The sequence below is a fragment of the Oncorhynchus clarkii genome, chromosome 5 (assembly GCF_045791955.1).
Source record: "Oncorhynchus clarkii lewisi isolate Uvic-CL-2024 chromosome 5, UVic_Ocla_1.0, whole genome shotgun sequence".
Taxonomy (NCBI): domain Eukaryota; kingdom Metazoa; phylum Chordata; class Actinopteri; order Salmoniformes; family Salmonidae; genus Oncorhynchus; species Oncorhynchus clarkii.
The window spans coordinates 88,216,376-88,230,245 of NC_092151.1; the positions used below are offsets into that span (position 1 = coordinate 88,216,376).

At 43.4% G+C, this 13,870-nt stretch overlaps 1 protein-coding gene across 2 annotated transcripts in view; it reads right to left on the bottom strand.

The window, feature by feature from the left end:
* LOC139409526 (coagulation factor XIII B chain-like) overlaps nt 1-13,870 on the bottom strand; it is a 36,130-nt gene that overhangs the window by 21,429 nt on the left and 831 nt on the right. The window contains exons 2-4 of one of the 2 annotated variants that reach the window (XM_071154798.1): nt 6,180-6,377; nt 5,888-6,064; nt 5,602-5,781 (exon numbers count right to left, since the gene is read on the bottom strand). The exons of the other annotated variant lie outside the window; for it this stretch is intronic. Of the exons in view, the coding sequence (XP_071010899.1) occupies nt 5,602-5,781; nt 5,888-6,064; nt 6,180-6,377 (555 nt within the window). The remainder of the gene's footprint in view (nt 1-5,601; nt 5,782-5,887; nt 6,065-6,179; nt 6,378-13,870) is intronic. 2 annotated transcript variants of the gene reach the window in all.

Below are 13,870 nucleotides of genomic sequence, written 5' to 3' on the forward strand. Positions count from 1 at the left end.
TCTCCCAGATGATTCAACAGCAGGCCGGTCCTCAACCAGCCAACCCGGGGCCTTGGTATCCCCCGCAACCACAATTTGCATACCAGCCGCAATGGATACCAGGCCATCCAAAAAGAGGGGTTTGTTTCAACTGTAGAACTCCAGGGCACTACTCACGAGAGTGTCCATACCCACTCACACCACAACAACGCCAGTGGAACTCTACGAGAGGTCCATATGGGAAGGAAAGGGGTGGAAATAGACCTCAACAGTACGAACATCAGCAACCAGGACCCACACCCATGCATCAGCAACCCGCATACAACCAACCGCAGTTCCAGGGAATGACTGGGAGCACCATCCCCTGGTCATAAAAATGCCCACCACCCACGGCAGAAGAAGGAAACAGCAACTCCCAGACGGTTCACATGTCACCCTTCAATCAGCCATCAACCCTCAACCAGCATCGGCCAAATTAGCTGAAATCATCGGATTGACGCAGGTCCTCATCAGAGGAAAAGGAAAGACTGAATATCTATACAGACTCAGCCCATGCCCATGAAGCAGGCCACACTGATGGACCCAGAACTTTTATGAGAAACACATGGCCCCACACACGAAGGCAAACTAAAGACCCTCCAAAAAGGCCTCGCACATCTGGTGGCACCCTCACATAAAAAATATGACTGACTTATTTTATGACGATGATTTATTTTGTGACGAATGCAATGGTTGTGACAGACACAACCCAAAGAAACCATATCAAACACCAATGGGCTCATACGTAATACCTAATGCATGTTTTCAGGATATTAGGATAGACTACACCGACATGGGCCCCGAAAATTTATCTAAAGGCAAACTCTATCTCCTAGTCATAGTAGATAGGTTCTCCAAATGGGTAGAGGCAATACTAACAAAAGGGGAGGATGCTAGGTCAGTCTTTTAAGTGGCTACAAACCAAACTAATACCCAGGTATGGCATCCCAAGACAAATCAAATTTGACAAATGGCTCACATTTAACAAACACCTGAGACAGGTGGAAGAAAGATTTGGCATAACCCACAGATTTGGATCTGTGTACAGGCCCCAATCCCAAAATCTGGTGGAACGTCAAACCAAAAGCAAAAGCTAAGATAGCTAAAGTATGTGCCTCATGGGATAATGACTGGTAGAGTCATGCATGGTCCACCAAGGGAGGGAGGTCATATGCCCGCCCTTGATGTACAACAAATTGTAATGTCTAATTATGTGAAAAAACTGACGGTTCTCTCTGCAGCACTCTCTACCCAGGTTCACAAGGTCCAGGAGGGGGAGCTGCCGGGGGACACGCCACTACTGAAGGTAAAGGTTGGTGACGGGTTGAGGGTTACAGTCCACAAGAGAAAGTGGCTGGAACCCAGGTGGACTGGACCGTACGAAGTGAAGGAGGTTACTTCACACTCAGTCCAGGTCAAAGGTAAATCAGGCAACACCTTGGCACCGCCTTACACATTGCACCCCAGCCCCAATTCCTTCTAGAACACTGACTGAAGTCAGAGCTGATTTGAGCGGCCTAAATTCGATTCCAAATGAAGACACTCCTTCCTCAGGTGATGCGGCATCAAACTCCGCCTCCCCTGAGAAGGGAACCTCGCCCAGTTAGAGGGAAATTTCTCCCTCTCTGGGTGAGGCTGGGGATATCTGGTCCCTTATTTGTGATATTCATACTGATATTTGGAGTAACCCTAGGACTTTCACATGGTTAATTGAACAACTATTTCACCCTGCCACATCACATACACCAACCCCTACACATGTCCCTAACTCCTTTCCTGATATCACTCCCTCCAATCACTCCCGTCCCAAACGTAGCACTACACCTACAGACCCACCATGCAAACCAGACAAGGTTAGGAGCACCACCTTATGTATACCCACGATTGCAACCGCCACCTTTATGCTATAGTTTTCACGTCTAATAGACGTGAAGAGGGGGATTTGTTATATAAATATTCATACACATAGCTCATATAAACAAAGACATTCCGTCGTAAGAACACATACACCCAGCCATAAGACTGACCCCCTCTTCCTTATATAAACACACATCTCATCTCCCTCTAACTGGCCGGTCCCAAGAGCAAAGAACTTTTGCTGTGCACCAATGGGGCCCGCTCTGGCTAGAGCAAGGCCCGCCTCCAACCCTCCGACCAGTCAAGAAGACCGAAACGACAAGACTCCACCTACTTTATTCTATGTATAAAAATGTATGTAACCATTGTATAGGCCTCTTTTTCACCTGGCTCCTTGCCGAGTTATGTGAACTAGGTCCGTGCACGTAAAACGGCGGGACAAGATATCTCTGACTCATTAAAACTGTCTTTCGTTACAACTGAAATCCACTCTGTCCAGCGTCCGTGATTTGGTCTCAACTCTCCAGTATTTGAACACTAACATGGCTGACTACAAAAACTCTGCGTCAAACTTGAGGAAACATGTAATGGTACGAAAAGTAAAGTTATAAATATATTTTATCGCCACAAATGGCGTTTGCTGTGTAGGCTATGTAATGTAGCTAACAAAGTGTTGCTACTAGCCAGTTGCATTCAATCTGTAGCATAAAGCTGACGTTAGCTAGCTCATCCTGTTGCTAGCTAGTTAGAAGTTAACCCTGACCAACGTCTTTATACACAGCAGAAGGAACTGTAAGCTGTAGTGCGGGTTACTACCGCATTGACGTTACGGTGGCTAGTAGTTAGTCATCCCCATAATGTAAGTTGTTGGGGATAGCTAAAAGTGAAATGAATGAACTTTTGACGATAAAATAAATAATTTTGAGACCTGGGATATTTAGGCACGTGCATTATCTTTGTTTTGCTTGCTTATTATGTCACCAAGCCATATCTTGTTGGATCCTGAGTTTCGAATAATAGCCCCAAATCATGTTTGGTAATACTCTAGTTCTTATAACTGGGGAAAATAACGATATTCCCCAACATCCTTTGGACTGAGTGACATTATTCAAAACATGCTGTAATTTATAAATGGTTCATTTGATATGAATAAAAACACCTAATCGTTGACAGTCTGCACTTTAACCCCATTGTCATTGAATCTTTTAAAAGCCAATGTGCTGGACTACAGAGCCAAAACAAAAATGTTGTCATTGCCCAAATTCTTAGATAACACTTTATGTGCTGGTTTAAGTTCATTTGTATTAAACCAAACTGGTCAGGCTATATACATTTTGCCCATATTGATGCAGTAATTTTGTCCACAGAGGAAACATCCATTTAAAGATGACAAACTACAATATGCTTACCTCTGCAACCACAAACAAACAAACCAAGGAACCACAACAGACAGTGGATCAAGCTTCATCAAGGCATTCAATGTTTTTGGTGAGCAGGTCCAAGCAGTCGAGTCAGCAGACCGGCACTCAGATGCTGAAGAGCCAGCAGAGCAGGTTGAATACCAAAAATGACAGTGGCCTAGAATATCAACTCCCTCGGCATCAACGGTGTGCATGTCACCTGCTGAACCTCATTGCAACAACAGATTCTGCATTGGCAGAAACAAATAGTGATAGCTACAAAAAGTTGTCCAGGTGGTCTTTTGCCAAATGCCAAGCCATGTGGAATGAAACGGAGCGGTCAAATTTAGCTGCTGCAGTTGTAGAGACTGAGTGCAAACTGCAGTTGATCCGTCCAAATCAAACACGTTGGAACTCATCTTACCTGGCTGTGGAGAGGATCACAGGTATCAAGAGAAGGGGGAGGATGCCATAAGAAATGTGTGAATTAAAAGTGAAAATGTGAGTAGCAATTCTTTGAATGTAATGTTTTCCTATTACAGTAATATTTATTGTCCATTAAATGTTAGAATTCTAAGAGGTATTACGTTTACCTTACCTTATTTTTCAGGCTGAGCCTGATCTTGAATGAGTACTGCAAAGTGATGAAGCCTCAGCTTGGTCTCAGCTTTGAACATTCTACAGTCTGAGACCAACAGGCATATGGGGTGGCTGCTGCAAGGAGTGATCTTCTTACTAAATACAAAACTTTAAAGGCTGGAAGCATCTTGCCAAATGTGCCTTCCACTTATCAGAGCCATTCAGAACGGTCTCCAAAAGCGCTTTGGAGAAATGATGGAGGAGCCACAGCTTATTGCTGCTGTACGTCTTGGACTGACAAAGCCAATGTCATCACCGCCTGTATGATTTATTTACTCCAAAAGGTTTGAACCTCATTGTCCACATGATATCTTTTGGTCTTTAATTGTTTTTTGTTATGTTTTTCTTTTATTTAAGTTTCATTACAGGTGCTGAACAATAACCTGAGCATATAACTATGTTTGGGTACAGCCAGACATGTACTCACCTCAACATTAGAGCATTTGTTACATCTGAATTGATTTTTTTCAAATACATCTCAGTATCTGAGAATAACAAGTGTGGAAGTCTGTGTTAGACCTATTGCAATGCCAATAATATGATTGTGTTGCCATCCACATACAACAGAGTTTGCTGAAACACTGAATATGTGAATGTTGTGTTTCTAATGTACAGGTTTGGCGTACCTGAAGAATCATCTTGACACAATCACACAGGATGAGACTGAGCCACTAAGGCAGCATTCATCTGATGAAGAGGATTTCTTCTCATCATTGTCAACCAAACGGTCAGAAGGTACAGGGGAGCTGGATGGGTATCTTGCTAGTCCATGGGACAAAATTGATTTACTTCATTTGTTTCCGTACATAAAGAAGTTGTCCCTCAAACTCAACACATGCCTGCCTGCATCTGCCGCCTGTGAGCGTCTTTTTACTACTCTTCACTGCAAAGCGAGCCAGGATAGACTCGATTAACTTAGAAAATCAGCTCCTACTGACACTGAAAGGCAAATTCAGAGAGAAGTGAAGTGAGTTAAGTGTTCAATAGGTAGATCCACAACATTTGTATATGTGAAGATTTAATATTAAAATCAGCTGTGCTGGATCTTATCTTGTTGGTTATTTTCTGGTGTTTTATGGAACATTTAGCCTGTCAAGCATCACATGTAAATAATATTACGTATATAGATAAATTATTTGTTTGTGAAGCTTGCATTCAGTTGCTTCTCCCTTTTCACATGAACTTCCATTCTTGTAAAAGGAGAAGAAAAGAACCATCATAATTGAAATAGCAAATTATTTTAGAAGTAACTTGTAACTTTTACTCTGAGTACTTTTTAAATGTGCTACTTTTACTTGTAGTATTTTACACCAGTACTTTTACTTCTACTTGATTACAATTTCATTAAAGTAACAGTACTTCTACTTGAGTAGGAATTTACAGTACTCTTTCCACGCCTGCTGTACATTAATACACAGTGACAAAGCATTACCATATCATTAGATTTTGGCCAAGCTGTCAGTTTGATAAAAGCACTGAACAGAGCAATATCTGGAAAACCAAATGGAAGCAAAGTGAGTGAACGTTCATACCATTAGCAATTCCAAACCAAATCCTCAAATAGGGAATAAAACAACAGGCTAAAATCGGATGCTTGATATTTCCAGTAAACTTTAAACCTTCTGGATCAGTGTCTTGACTCTTATTCTCAGAGTTTTAGATGATTGAAATGTAAATGTCATCCTACCTTTACAGCCAAGTGTCTTGGTCCAGCCATTTGTAGTACAGGTAGCAGTAGGTCTGGTAGTACTGTCCAATAGTTCATAATTCATCTTACACTCATAAGTGAGCAGATCATTGATTTTGTATCTTGTTTTCGGGTCTTTAATCACAGCATTTAGGATATCTGGCTTGTCACATGTAATCTCTGAAAGACAAACAATGTAATTCTGATGCAGTCCAAACTAACATCGGAGCACAAGGTAATCAAACCACAGTGATAATCAAAGATGGCTTCCTTCAAAAAACTGCACCTTCACAGAGTGGTTTTGGAGTCCAGGAGCCATCACTTGTGCATGTGGCAACACCCCGGGGATTTGTAGTTTTAAATCCGGTTCTACAGTTGTAACGCTGAGTTCCTCTAAATTGACCCCGCTGCCAGTAGTAGGGAGAACTCACAAGAGGGTCACGTGGATCACCACATGTTATCCCTACAATGATAGAGATGTTTAGTGTCAGCATGAATCAAACCTGTACAGTAATACACAGTGATTCACCTGTGTATACCCCAATACACTCTCAATATACTCTCCAGTATGAACATACGTTCACAATCTGTTGTGGAAGATGACCACTTTCCGTCCTCTTTGCATGTCATTGTATTTTCAGTCTGACGTGAGATAAAGTTCCAGAATCCTGAGGCACAGGTCACCGTTACACGTTCATCAGGCAAGAACAGATTTCTGTCAGCAGGTCTGTAACTGGTTCCTCTTGTTGGTGGCAATGATAAATTACATTTCACTTCTGCATTTTGGAGACAAAAAATTATAGAAACACATTATGTTAGTAGTGTGCTTCAAGATAAAGAGATGAGTTACCCTGCTGACTTCAAATGTCAATATATAGTTGAGTATGAATTAGGCTGTTTGAGAAGGTTTGAATCCTAAGCAGCTTACCTACACATAGTTTGAAGTACATTACCAACAAAGCTACTGTAATAGGTCAAGGTTGTGTGCTGGAAAAACTTGGTAGAGCATGGGTGGAATAAGCATTGTTGTGCTCATATTAATTTCCTTTCTTTTTCGACTTCAGACCAATGCCTATTCTCACTTAAAACATATTGTTTTGTTTTTAATAAAAAAGAAAGGTCTGAGAATTATCTATCAAAAGGCAAGTATTTAATTACGTTGCGAAATGAATTAACATAAGGCATAAATCTTAAGTTAGAAGGCAATATTGACATTACAAGGTATTATTCTAGGCATGATCAGAGAAACCATGGCTTGTGCCATGACCACTAGATCATGAGAAAGAAAGAGCGAGAGGTGTATCTCACCAGCACAGGTCAGGAGCAAAAAAAAAGGGACAATGAATCTAGCACCCTTCATAACATCTGAATTATTTGAGCTGTTGACCAATAGTATTAATGTGAAATTAACCCTGAAATATCAGACCTAGATGATGTAATGACAACAGAACCTCTGCTTCTCAGAGGTGAGCCAGATAGGGGCATGAGATATCAACACAGAGAATGCTGAATTCCTGAGAAGACAGTAAAGCCTTTTGCATAGTGTTGATAAGAGACTTCAGGGGCTGGGTTACCCTACACCTCTCAGGACCCATCATCCCTTCAGACAGTGTGATCCTTTTTAATATCCCTGAACCAACAAGCAATTGACAATGTGCTCTGTTTACCAGACTATGCGAGCCTTTGCCAAAGGCCTCCACCGTGGCCCAACAATCATACAGGCAAAGCATCAATACAGGACTAAGATTGAATCTCACTACACCGGCTCTGACGCTCGTTGGATATAGCAGGGGCTTGCAAACTATCTCGGATTAGAGAGAGAAACCCAGCCGTGAGCTGCCCAGAGACTTAATGCAACCGCTGTGTCAGAATTTTTTAAAACTTTACGGAAAAAGCATAATCTGAGAACGACGCTCAGAGCCCAATCTAGCCAGAGAAATATCTGTCATTTTGGAGTCAACAGAAGTCAGAAATAACACCATAAATATTCACTTACCTTTGATGATCATCAGAAGGCACTCCCAGGAATCCCAGTTCGATGACAAATGACTGATTTGTTCCATAAAGTCCATAATTTATGTCCAAATAGCCACTTGTTGTTAGCGTGTTCAGCCCAGTAATCCATCTTCATGAGGCGCAGGCACTTCGTCCAGACAAAAACTTGAAAAGTTCCGTTACAGTCCTTTAGAAACATGTAAAACGATGTATGGAATCAATCTTTAGGATGTTTTTAACATAAAACATCAATAAGGTTCCAACCGGAGAATTCCTAGGTCTGAAGAAAAGCACTGGAACGAGAGGTAACTCTGTCGGGAGCGCGCGTCACGAGCCTGAGACACTCTGCCAGACCACTGACTCAAACAGGTCTCATGAGCCCCTTTTTTGTATAGGAATCCTCATTCAAGTTTCTAAAGACGGCTGTATTCTAGTGAAAGCTGTAGGAAGAGCAACTTTATCCATATCCCACTGTGTATTCGGTAGGCAAAGCTTTGAAAAGCTGATGTGCCACTTCCTGGTTGGATTTCTCTCAGGTTTTTGCCTGCCATATGAGTTCTGCATTACATGGGCTTGCTCCTACCTATCTCTCTGATTTGGTCCTGCCGTACATACCTACACGTACGCTACGGTCACAAGACGCAGGCCTCCTAATTGTCCCTAGAATTTCTAAGCAAACAGCTGGAGGCAGGGCTTTCTCCTATAGAGCTCCATTTTTATGGAATGGTCTGCCTACCCATGTGAGAGACGCAAACTCGGTCTCAACCTTGAAGTCTTTACTGAAGACTCATCTCTTCAGTGGGTCATATGATTGAGTGTAGTCTGGCCCAGGAGTGTGAAGGTGAACGGAAAGGCTCTGGAGCAACGAACCGCCCTTGCTGTCTCTGCCTGGCCGGTTCCCCTCTTTCCACTGGGATTCTCTGCCTCTAACCCTATTACAGGGGCCGAGTCACTGGCTTACTGGTGCTCTTTCATGCCGTCCCTAGGAGGGGTGCGTCACTTGAGTGGGTTGAGTCATTGATGTGATCTTCCTGTCTGGGTTGGTGCCCCCGCTTGGGTTGTGCCGCGGTGGAGAACTTTGTGGGCTATACTCGGCCTTGTCTCAGGATGGTAAGTTGGTGGTTGAAGATATCCCTCTAGTGGTGTGGGGGCTGTGCTTTGGCAAAGTGGGTGGGATTATATCCTTCCTGTTTGGCCCTGTCCGGGGGTATCATCGGATAGGGCCACAGTGTCTCCTGACCCCTTCTGTCTCAGCCTCCAGTATTTATGCTGCAGTAGTTTATGTGTCGGGGGGCTTGTTATACCTGGAGTACTTCTCCTTATCCGGTGTCCTGTGTGAATTTAAGTATGCTCTCTCTAATTCTCTCTTCTCTCTTTCCTTCTCTATCTCGGAGGACCTGAGCCCTAGGACCATGCCTCAGGACTACCTGGCATGATGACTCCTTGCTGTCCCCAGTCCACCTGGCCGTGCTGCTACTCCAGTTTCAACTGTTCTGCCTGTGATTATTATTATTTGACCATGCTGGTCATTTATGAACATTTGAACATCTTGGCCATGTTCTGTTATAATCTCCACCCGGCACAGCCAGAAGAAGACTGGCCACCACTCATAGCATGGTACCTCTCTGGGTTTCTTCCTAGGTTTTGACCTTTCTAGGGAGTTTTTCCTAGCCACTGTGCTTCTACACCTGCATTGCTTGCTGTTTCGGGTTTTAGGCTGGGTTTCTGTACAGCACTTTGAGATTTCAGCTGATGTACGAAGGGCTATATAAATAAAATTGATTTGATTCTGTTATACTCACAGACATCATTCAAACAGTTTTAGAAACTTCAGAGTGTTTTCTATCCAATACTAATAATAATATGCATATATTAGCATGTGGGCCAGAGTAGGAGGCAGTTCACTCTGGGCACGCTATTCATCCAAAAGTGCAAATGTTGCCCCCTATCCCAAAAGAGAGAAACCCAACCGTGAGCTGCCCAGTGACTTAAGCCTACCAGAGGAGTTAAATTACTTGTGTGTTCAATTTGAGGCAAGCAACACTGAATAATGCATGAGCGCACCAGCTGTTCTGGATGAGTGTGTGATCGCGCTCCCTCCTTTGCCGACGTGACTTAAGACCTTTAAACAGGTTAACATTCAGACGGATTACCAGGACGCGTACTCAGAGCAAGAGCTGACCAGCTGGCAAGTGTCTTCATTGACATTTTCAAGCTCTCCCTGACCCAGTTTGTATTACACTATATATACAAAAGTATGTGGACACCGCTTCAAATTGGTAGATTTGGCTATTTCAGCAACACCTGTTGATAGGTGTATAAAATCGACCACATAGCCATGCAATCTCCATAGACAAAAATAGGCCTTACTGAAAAGCTCAGTGACTTTTAACATGGCACCATCATAGGATACCACCTTTCCAACTAGTCAGTTTGTCAAATTTCTGCCCTGCTAGAGCTGCCCCGGTCAATTGTAAGTGCTCTTATTGAGAAGTGGAAATGTCTAGGAGCAACAACGGGTCATCTACAAAGTGGTAGGCCACACAAGCTCTCAGAGCGGGACTGCTGAGTGCTGAAGCGCTAGGTTGCAACACTCAGTACCGTGTTACAAACTGCCTCTGGATGCAACATCTGCACAATAACTGTTCGTCGGGAGTTTCATGAAATGTGTTTCCTTTGCCGAGCAGCCGCACACAAGCCTAAGATTACCATGTACCGCCATTGAACTCTGGAGCAGTGGAAATGCGTTCTCTGGAGTCATGAATCACGTTTCTCCATCTGGTAGTCTGATGGACGCATCTAGGTTTGGCGGATGCCAGGATAACTCTACATGCCCCAATCATAGTGGCAACTTTAAAGTTTGGTGGATAATGATTACATTCTAGACGTTTCTGTGCTTCCATCTTTGTGGCAACAGTTTGGGGAAGGCCCTTTCCTGTTTCAGCATGACAGCAATTCAATGGCTCAGACACGAGACGTATGTGGCTGGGTCTACAGAAAATCACGGACTACAAAAAGAAAACCAGCCACTTCACAGACACCCACGTCTTGCTTCCAGACAAACTAAACACCGTCTTTCTCCGCTTTGAGGTGTCGTGTCTTTGGTTATGCCGGATTAAGTGATATGACATGCTATTCTATAAAATCCTTTCTCTGTAATTAGTATTACCTGATTGAGCTAATCATGTAAATGTAATTAACTAGAAAGTCGGGGCACCACAAAATAATATTTATAGAGCCAATATCTTCCGAATAAACTCTTAAAGACCTAGTAATATTTTACATCAATAGCAGTCAATATTAATCGTCACCTTATTTCAGTCTCATCTGAAAGTTGTAAATTCTTGGTTATCTTCACAAACCCTGGCTAACAAGTTGAATCAGCAATACAAAATTGGGTTTAATTATGTATTTACTAAATACCTAACTAATCACACAGAATTACACATACACCGAATGAATCATACCTTGATTATAAATTATGTCATAAAGGAAAACGTCCCTAGTGGACGGAACAGATATGACAGCTGGTTGCCCAAAGGAAAGGGGGCTGGGTTTGAGTGAAAGAGAGGGAAGACTGAAGAACAAAGGGAGAAGTGATGTCTCTATCAGGCCGTAGGCAGCTACTCTATCGTGAATACAGAATCTTATGCATTTTAAATTACCGCCCATTTGGAAAAGGAAAATGCAGTAAATATTTACTCTGATCTGCGCTTCGGTAGGTTGGTGGTGGATGGAAGGCCGTGTTTCCCAACAGAGTCCTTTGTCCTTTGAAGAATGTCTCTGGTAATAAATTGGATACGTTGTAGTAATGTTGTTGTGTGGTAGACGGGATACTCTGTCTGTTCTTTCCTAGCCCACGTTTGCAGCTGCTGTTGCGAAATCAACGGCTAGGAGGTGTCACTTCTGTCGTGAATAAGAGTTCAAAGTTCATACCATTCGCAATCAAAGCTCACGCTGAGGTTGGCTTCGTTCTGTAGTTATTATCTGAACCCTTCTGACATTGGATCGTCATCCTAATGTCCCTGGAACAGGAGGTTACATGTTTGTGGAGGGAGAAGGGTGTGTTTCACAGTCTACAGCCCATGTCTCTTCACAGGGGCGGGCCACTTATTGAGCAGAGCCCTAACTTTATGAAAACCCAAATCTCTCATTTGGAAGCTAAAATTACATTTAATCTCTTCACCAATAATTGTATATTTAAACATTTGAGTTGCACAACAATTCCATGTGAATCTGATAACTATAATGTGTAGACTTTCCACTGTAGAGTTTGTCTTCCTATCATTGATGAGAATGTCTCAGATGACATCTGAACTGACATCATATTCATTAAGTACCAACGCATATGTTCAACTGGTCGGATTACCAAAATATGGTTCCTTTCCCCCCACCTTCTGATGTTCCCAGAATCTCTATGTTAACCAAGGGATTTTCAATAGTCCCATCAGTAGGGTAGAGAGGAAAAAGGGGGGAGAGGTATTTATGACTGTCATAAACCTACCTCCAGGCCAGCGTCATGACAGAGGATAACACAGTGCCACCAATGCTGCCTACTCCCAAGGACATTTAAACGTGTTATCCCTCGCAAGGCTGCCAGCCCAGACGGCATCCCTAGCCGCGTCCTCAGATCATGCGCTGACCAGCTGGCTGATGTATTTACGGACATATTCAATCTCTCCCTATCCCAGTCTGCTGTCCCAACATGCTTCAAGATGGCCACTATTGATCCTGTACCCAAGAAGGCAAAGGTAACTGAACTAAATGACTATCCCCCGTAGCACTTACTTCTGTCATCATGAAGTGCTTTGAGAGACTAGTCAAGGATCATATCACATCCACCTTACCTGTCACCTTACCACCCCAATAGGTCCACAGAAGATGCAATCACCATCACACTGCCCTATCCCATCTGAACAAGAGGAATACCTATGTAAGAATGCTGTTCATTGACTACAGCTCAGCATTCAACACCATAGTACCCTCCAAGCTCATCATTAGGCTCAAGGCCCTGGGTCTCAACCCTCCCTGTGCGATTGGGTCCTGGACTTCCTGATGGTTCGCCCCCAGGTTGTAAGGGTAGGCAATAACACATCTGCCACACTGACCCTCAACACGGGGCCCCCTCAGGGGTGCGTGCTTAGTCCCCTCATGTACTGCCTATTCACCCAAGACTGTGGCCACACACAACTCCAACACCATCATTAAGTATGCCGACGACACATGGTGGTAGGCCTGATCACCGACGATGATGAGACAGCCTATTGGAAGGAGGTCAGAGACCTGGCAGTGTGGTGCCAGGACAACAACCTCTACCTCAATGTGAGCAAGACAAGCACGCTTATTGTGAACTACAGGAAAAGGAGTGCTGAGCACGTCCCATTCACATCCATGGGACTGGAGTGGAGGTCGAGCGCTTCAAGTTCCTTGGCGTCCACACCTCTAAGGACCTATCATGGTCCAAACATACAAAAAAAGTTGTGAGTAGGGCTCTGGAGGCTGAAAAGATTTGGCATGGGGCATCAGATCCTTAAAAACGTTAAACAGCAGCTCCATCGAGAGCATCCTGACCGGTTTCATCACCACTTGGTATGGCAACTACTAGGCATCCGCACGCAAGTTGCTACAGAGGGTAGTACGTATGGCCTACTACATCACTGGGGCTTAGCTCCCTGACATCCAGGACCTCTATACCAGGCGGTGTCAGAGGAAGGCCCTAAAAATTGTCAATGACTCCTGCCAACCAAGTCAAAGACTGTTCTCTCTGCTACCGCACGGCAAGCGGTACCGGAGCGACAAGTCTAGGACCAAAAGGCTCCTTTAACAGCTTCTACCCCCAAGCCATAAGACCACTGAACAGTTAATGAAATGGCTACTAAGACTATTTGTATTGAGCCCTTATTTTATTATTATTTAAACGTATTTTTTTGCACTGACTCTCTTGCACAGGCTCAATGTAAACTCACTGGAATATAACCACACACTCACACATACTACAATGACACTCCAACACACAGGGACACAGACATATGCATATTTTCATCACGCACACATTCCTTCCCACTGTTCACGTACGCTGCTGCTACTCTGTTTATTATCATCGTCACTTTACCCCTACCGACAGTACATGTAAATATTATCTTACCTCAACTACCCCGTACCCCTACACATTGACTCAGTACTGGTACCCCTGGTTTATAGCCTCTTTGTTTTTTTATCTACTTATTTTTCCTTAAATGTATTTAGCACATAACTCTGCATTGTTGGTTAAGGG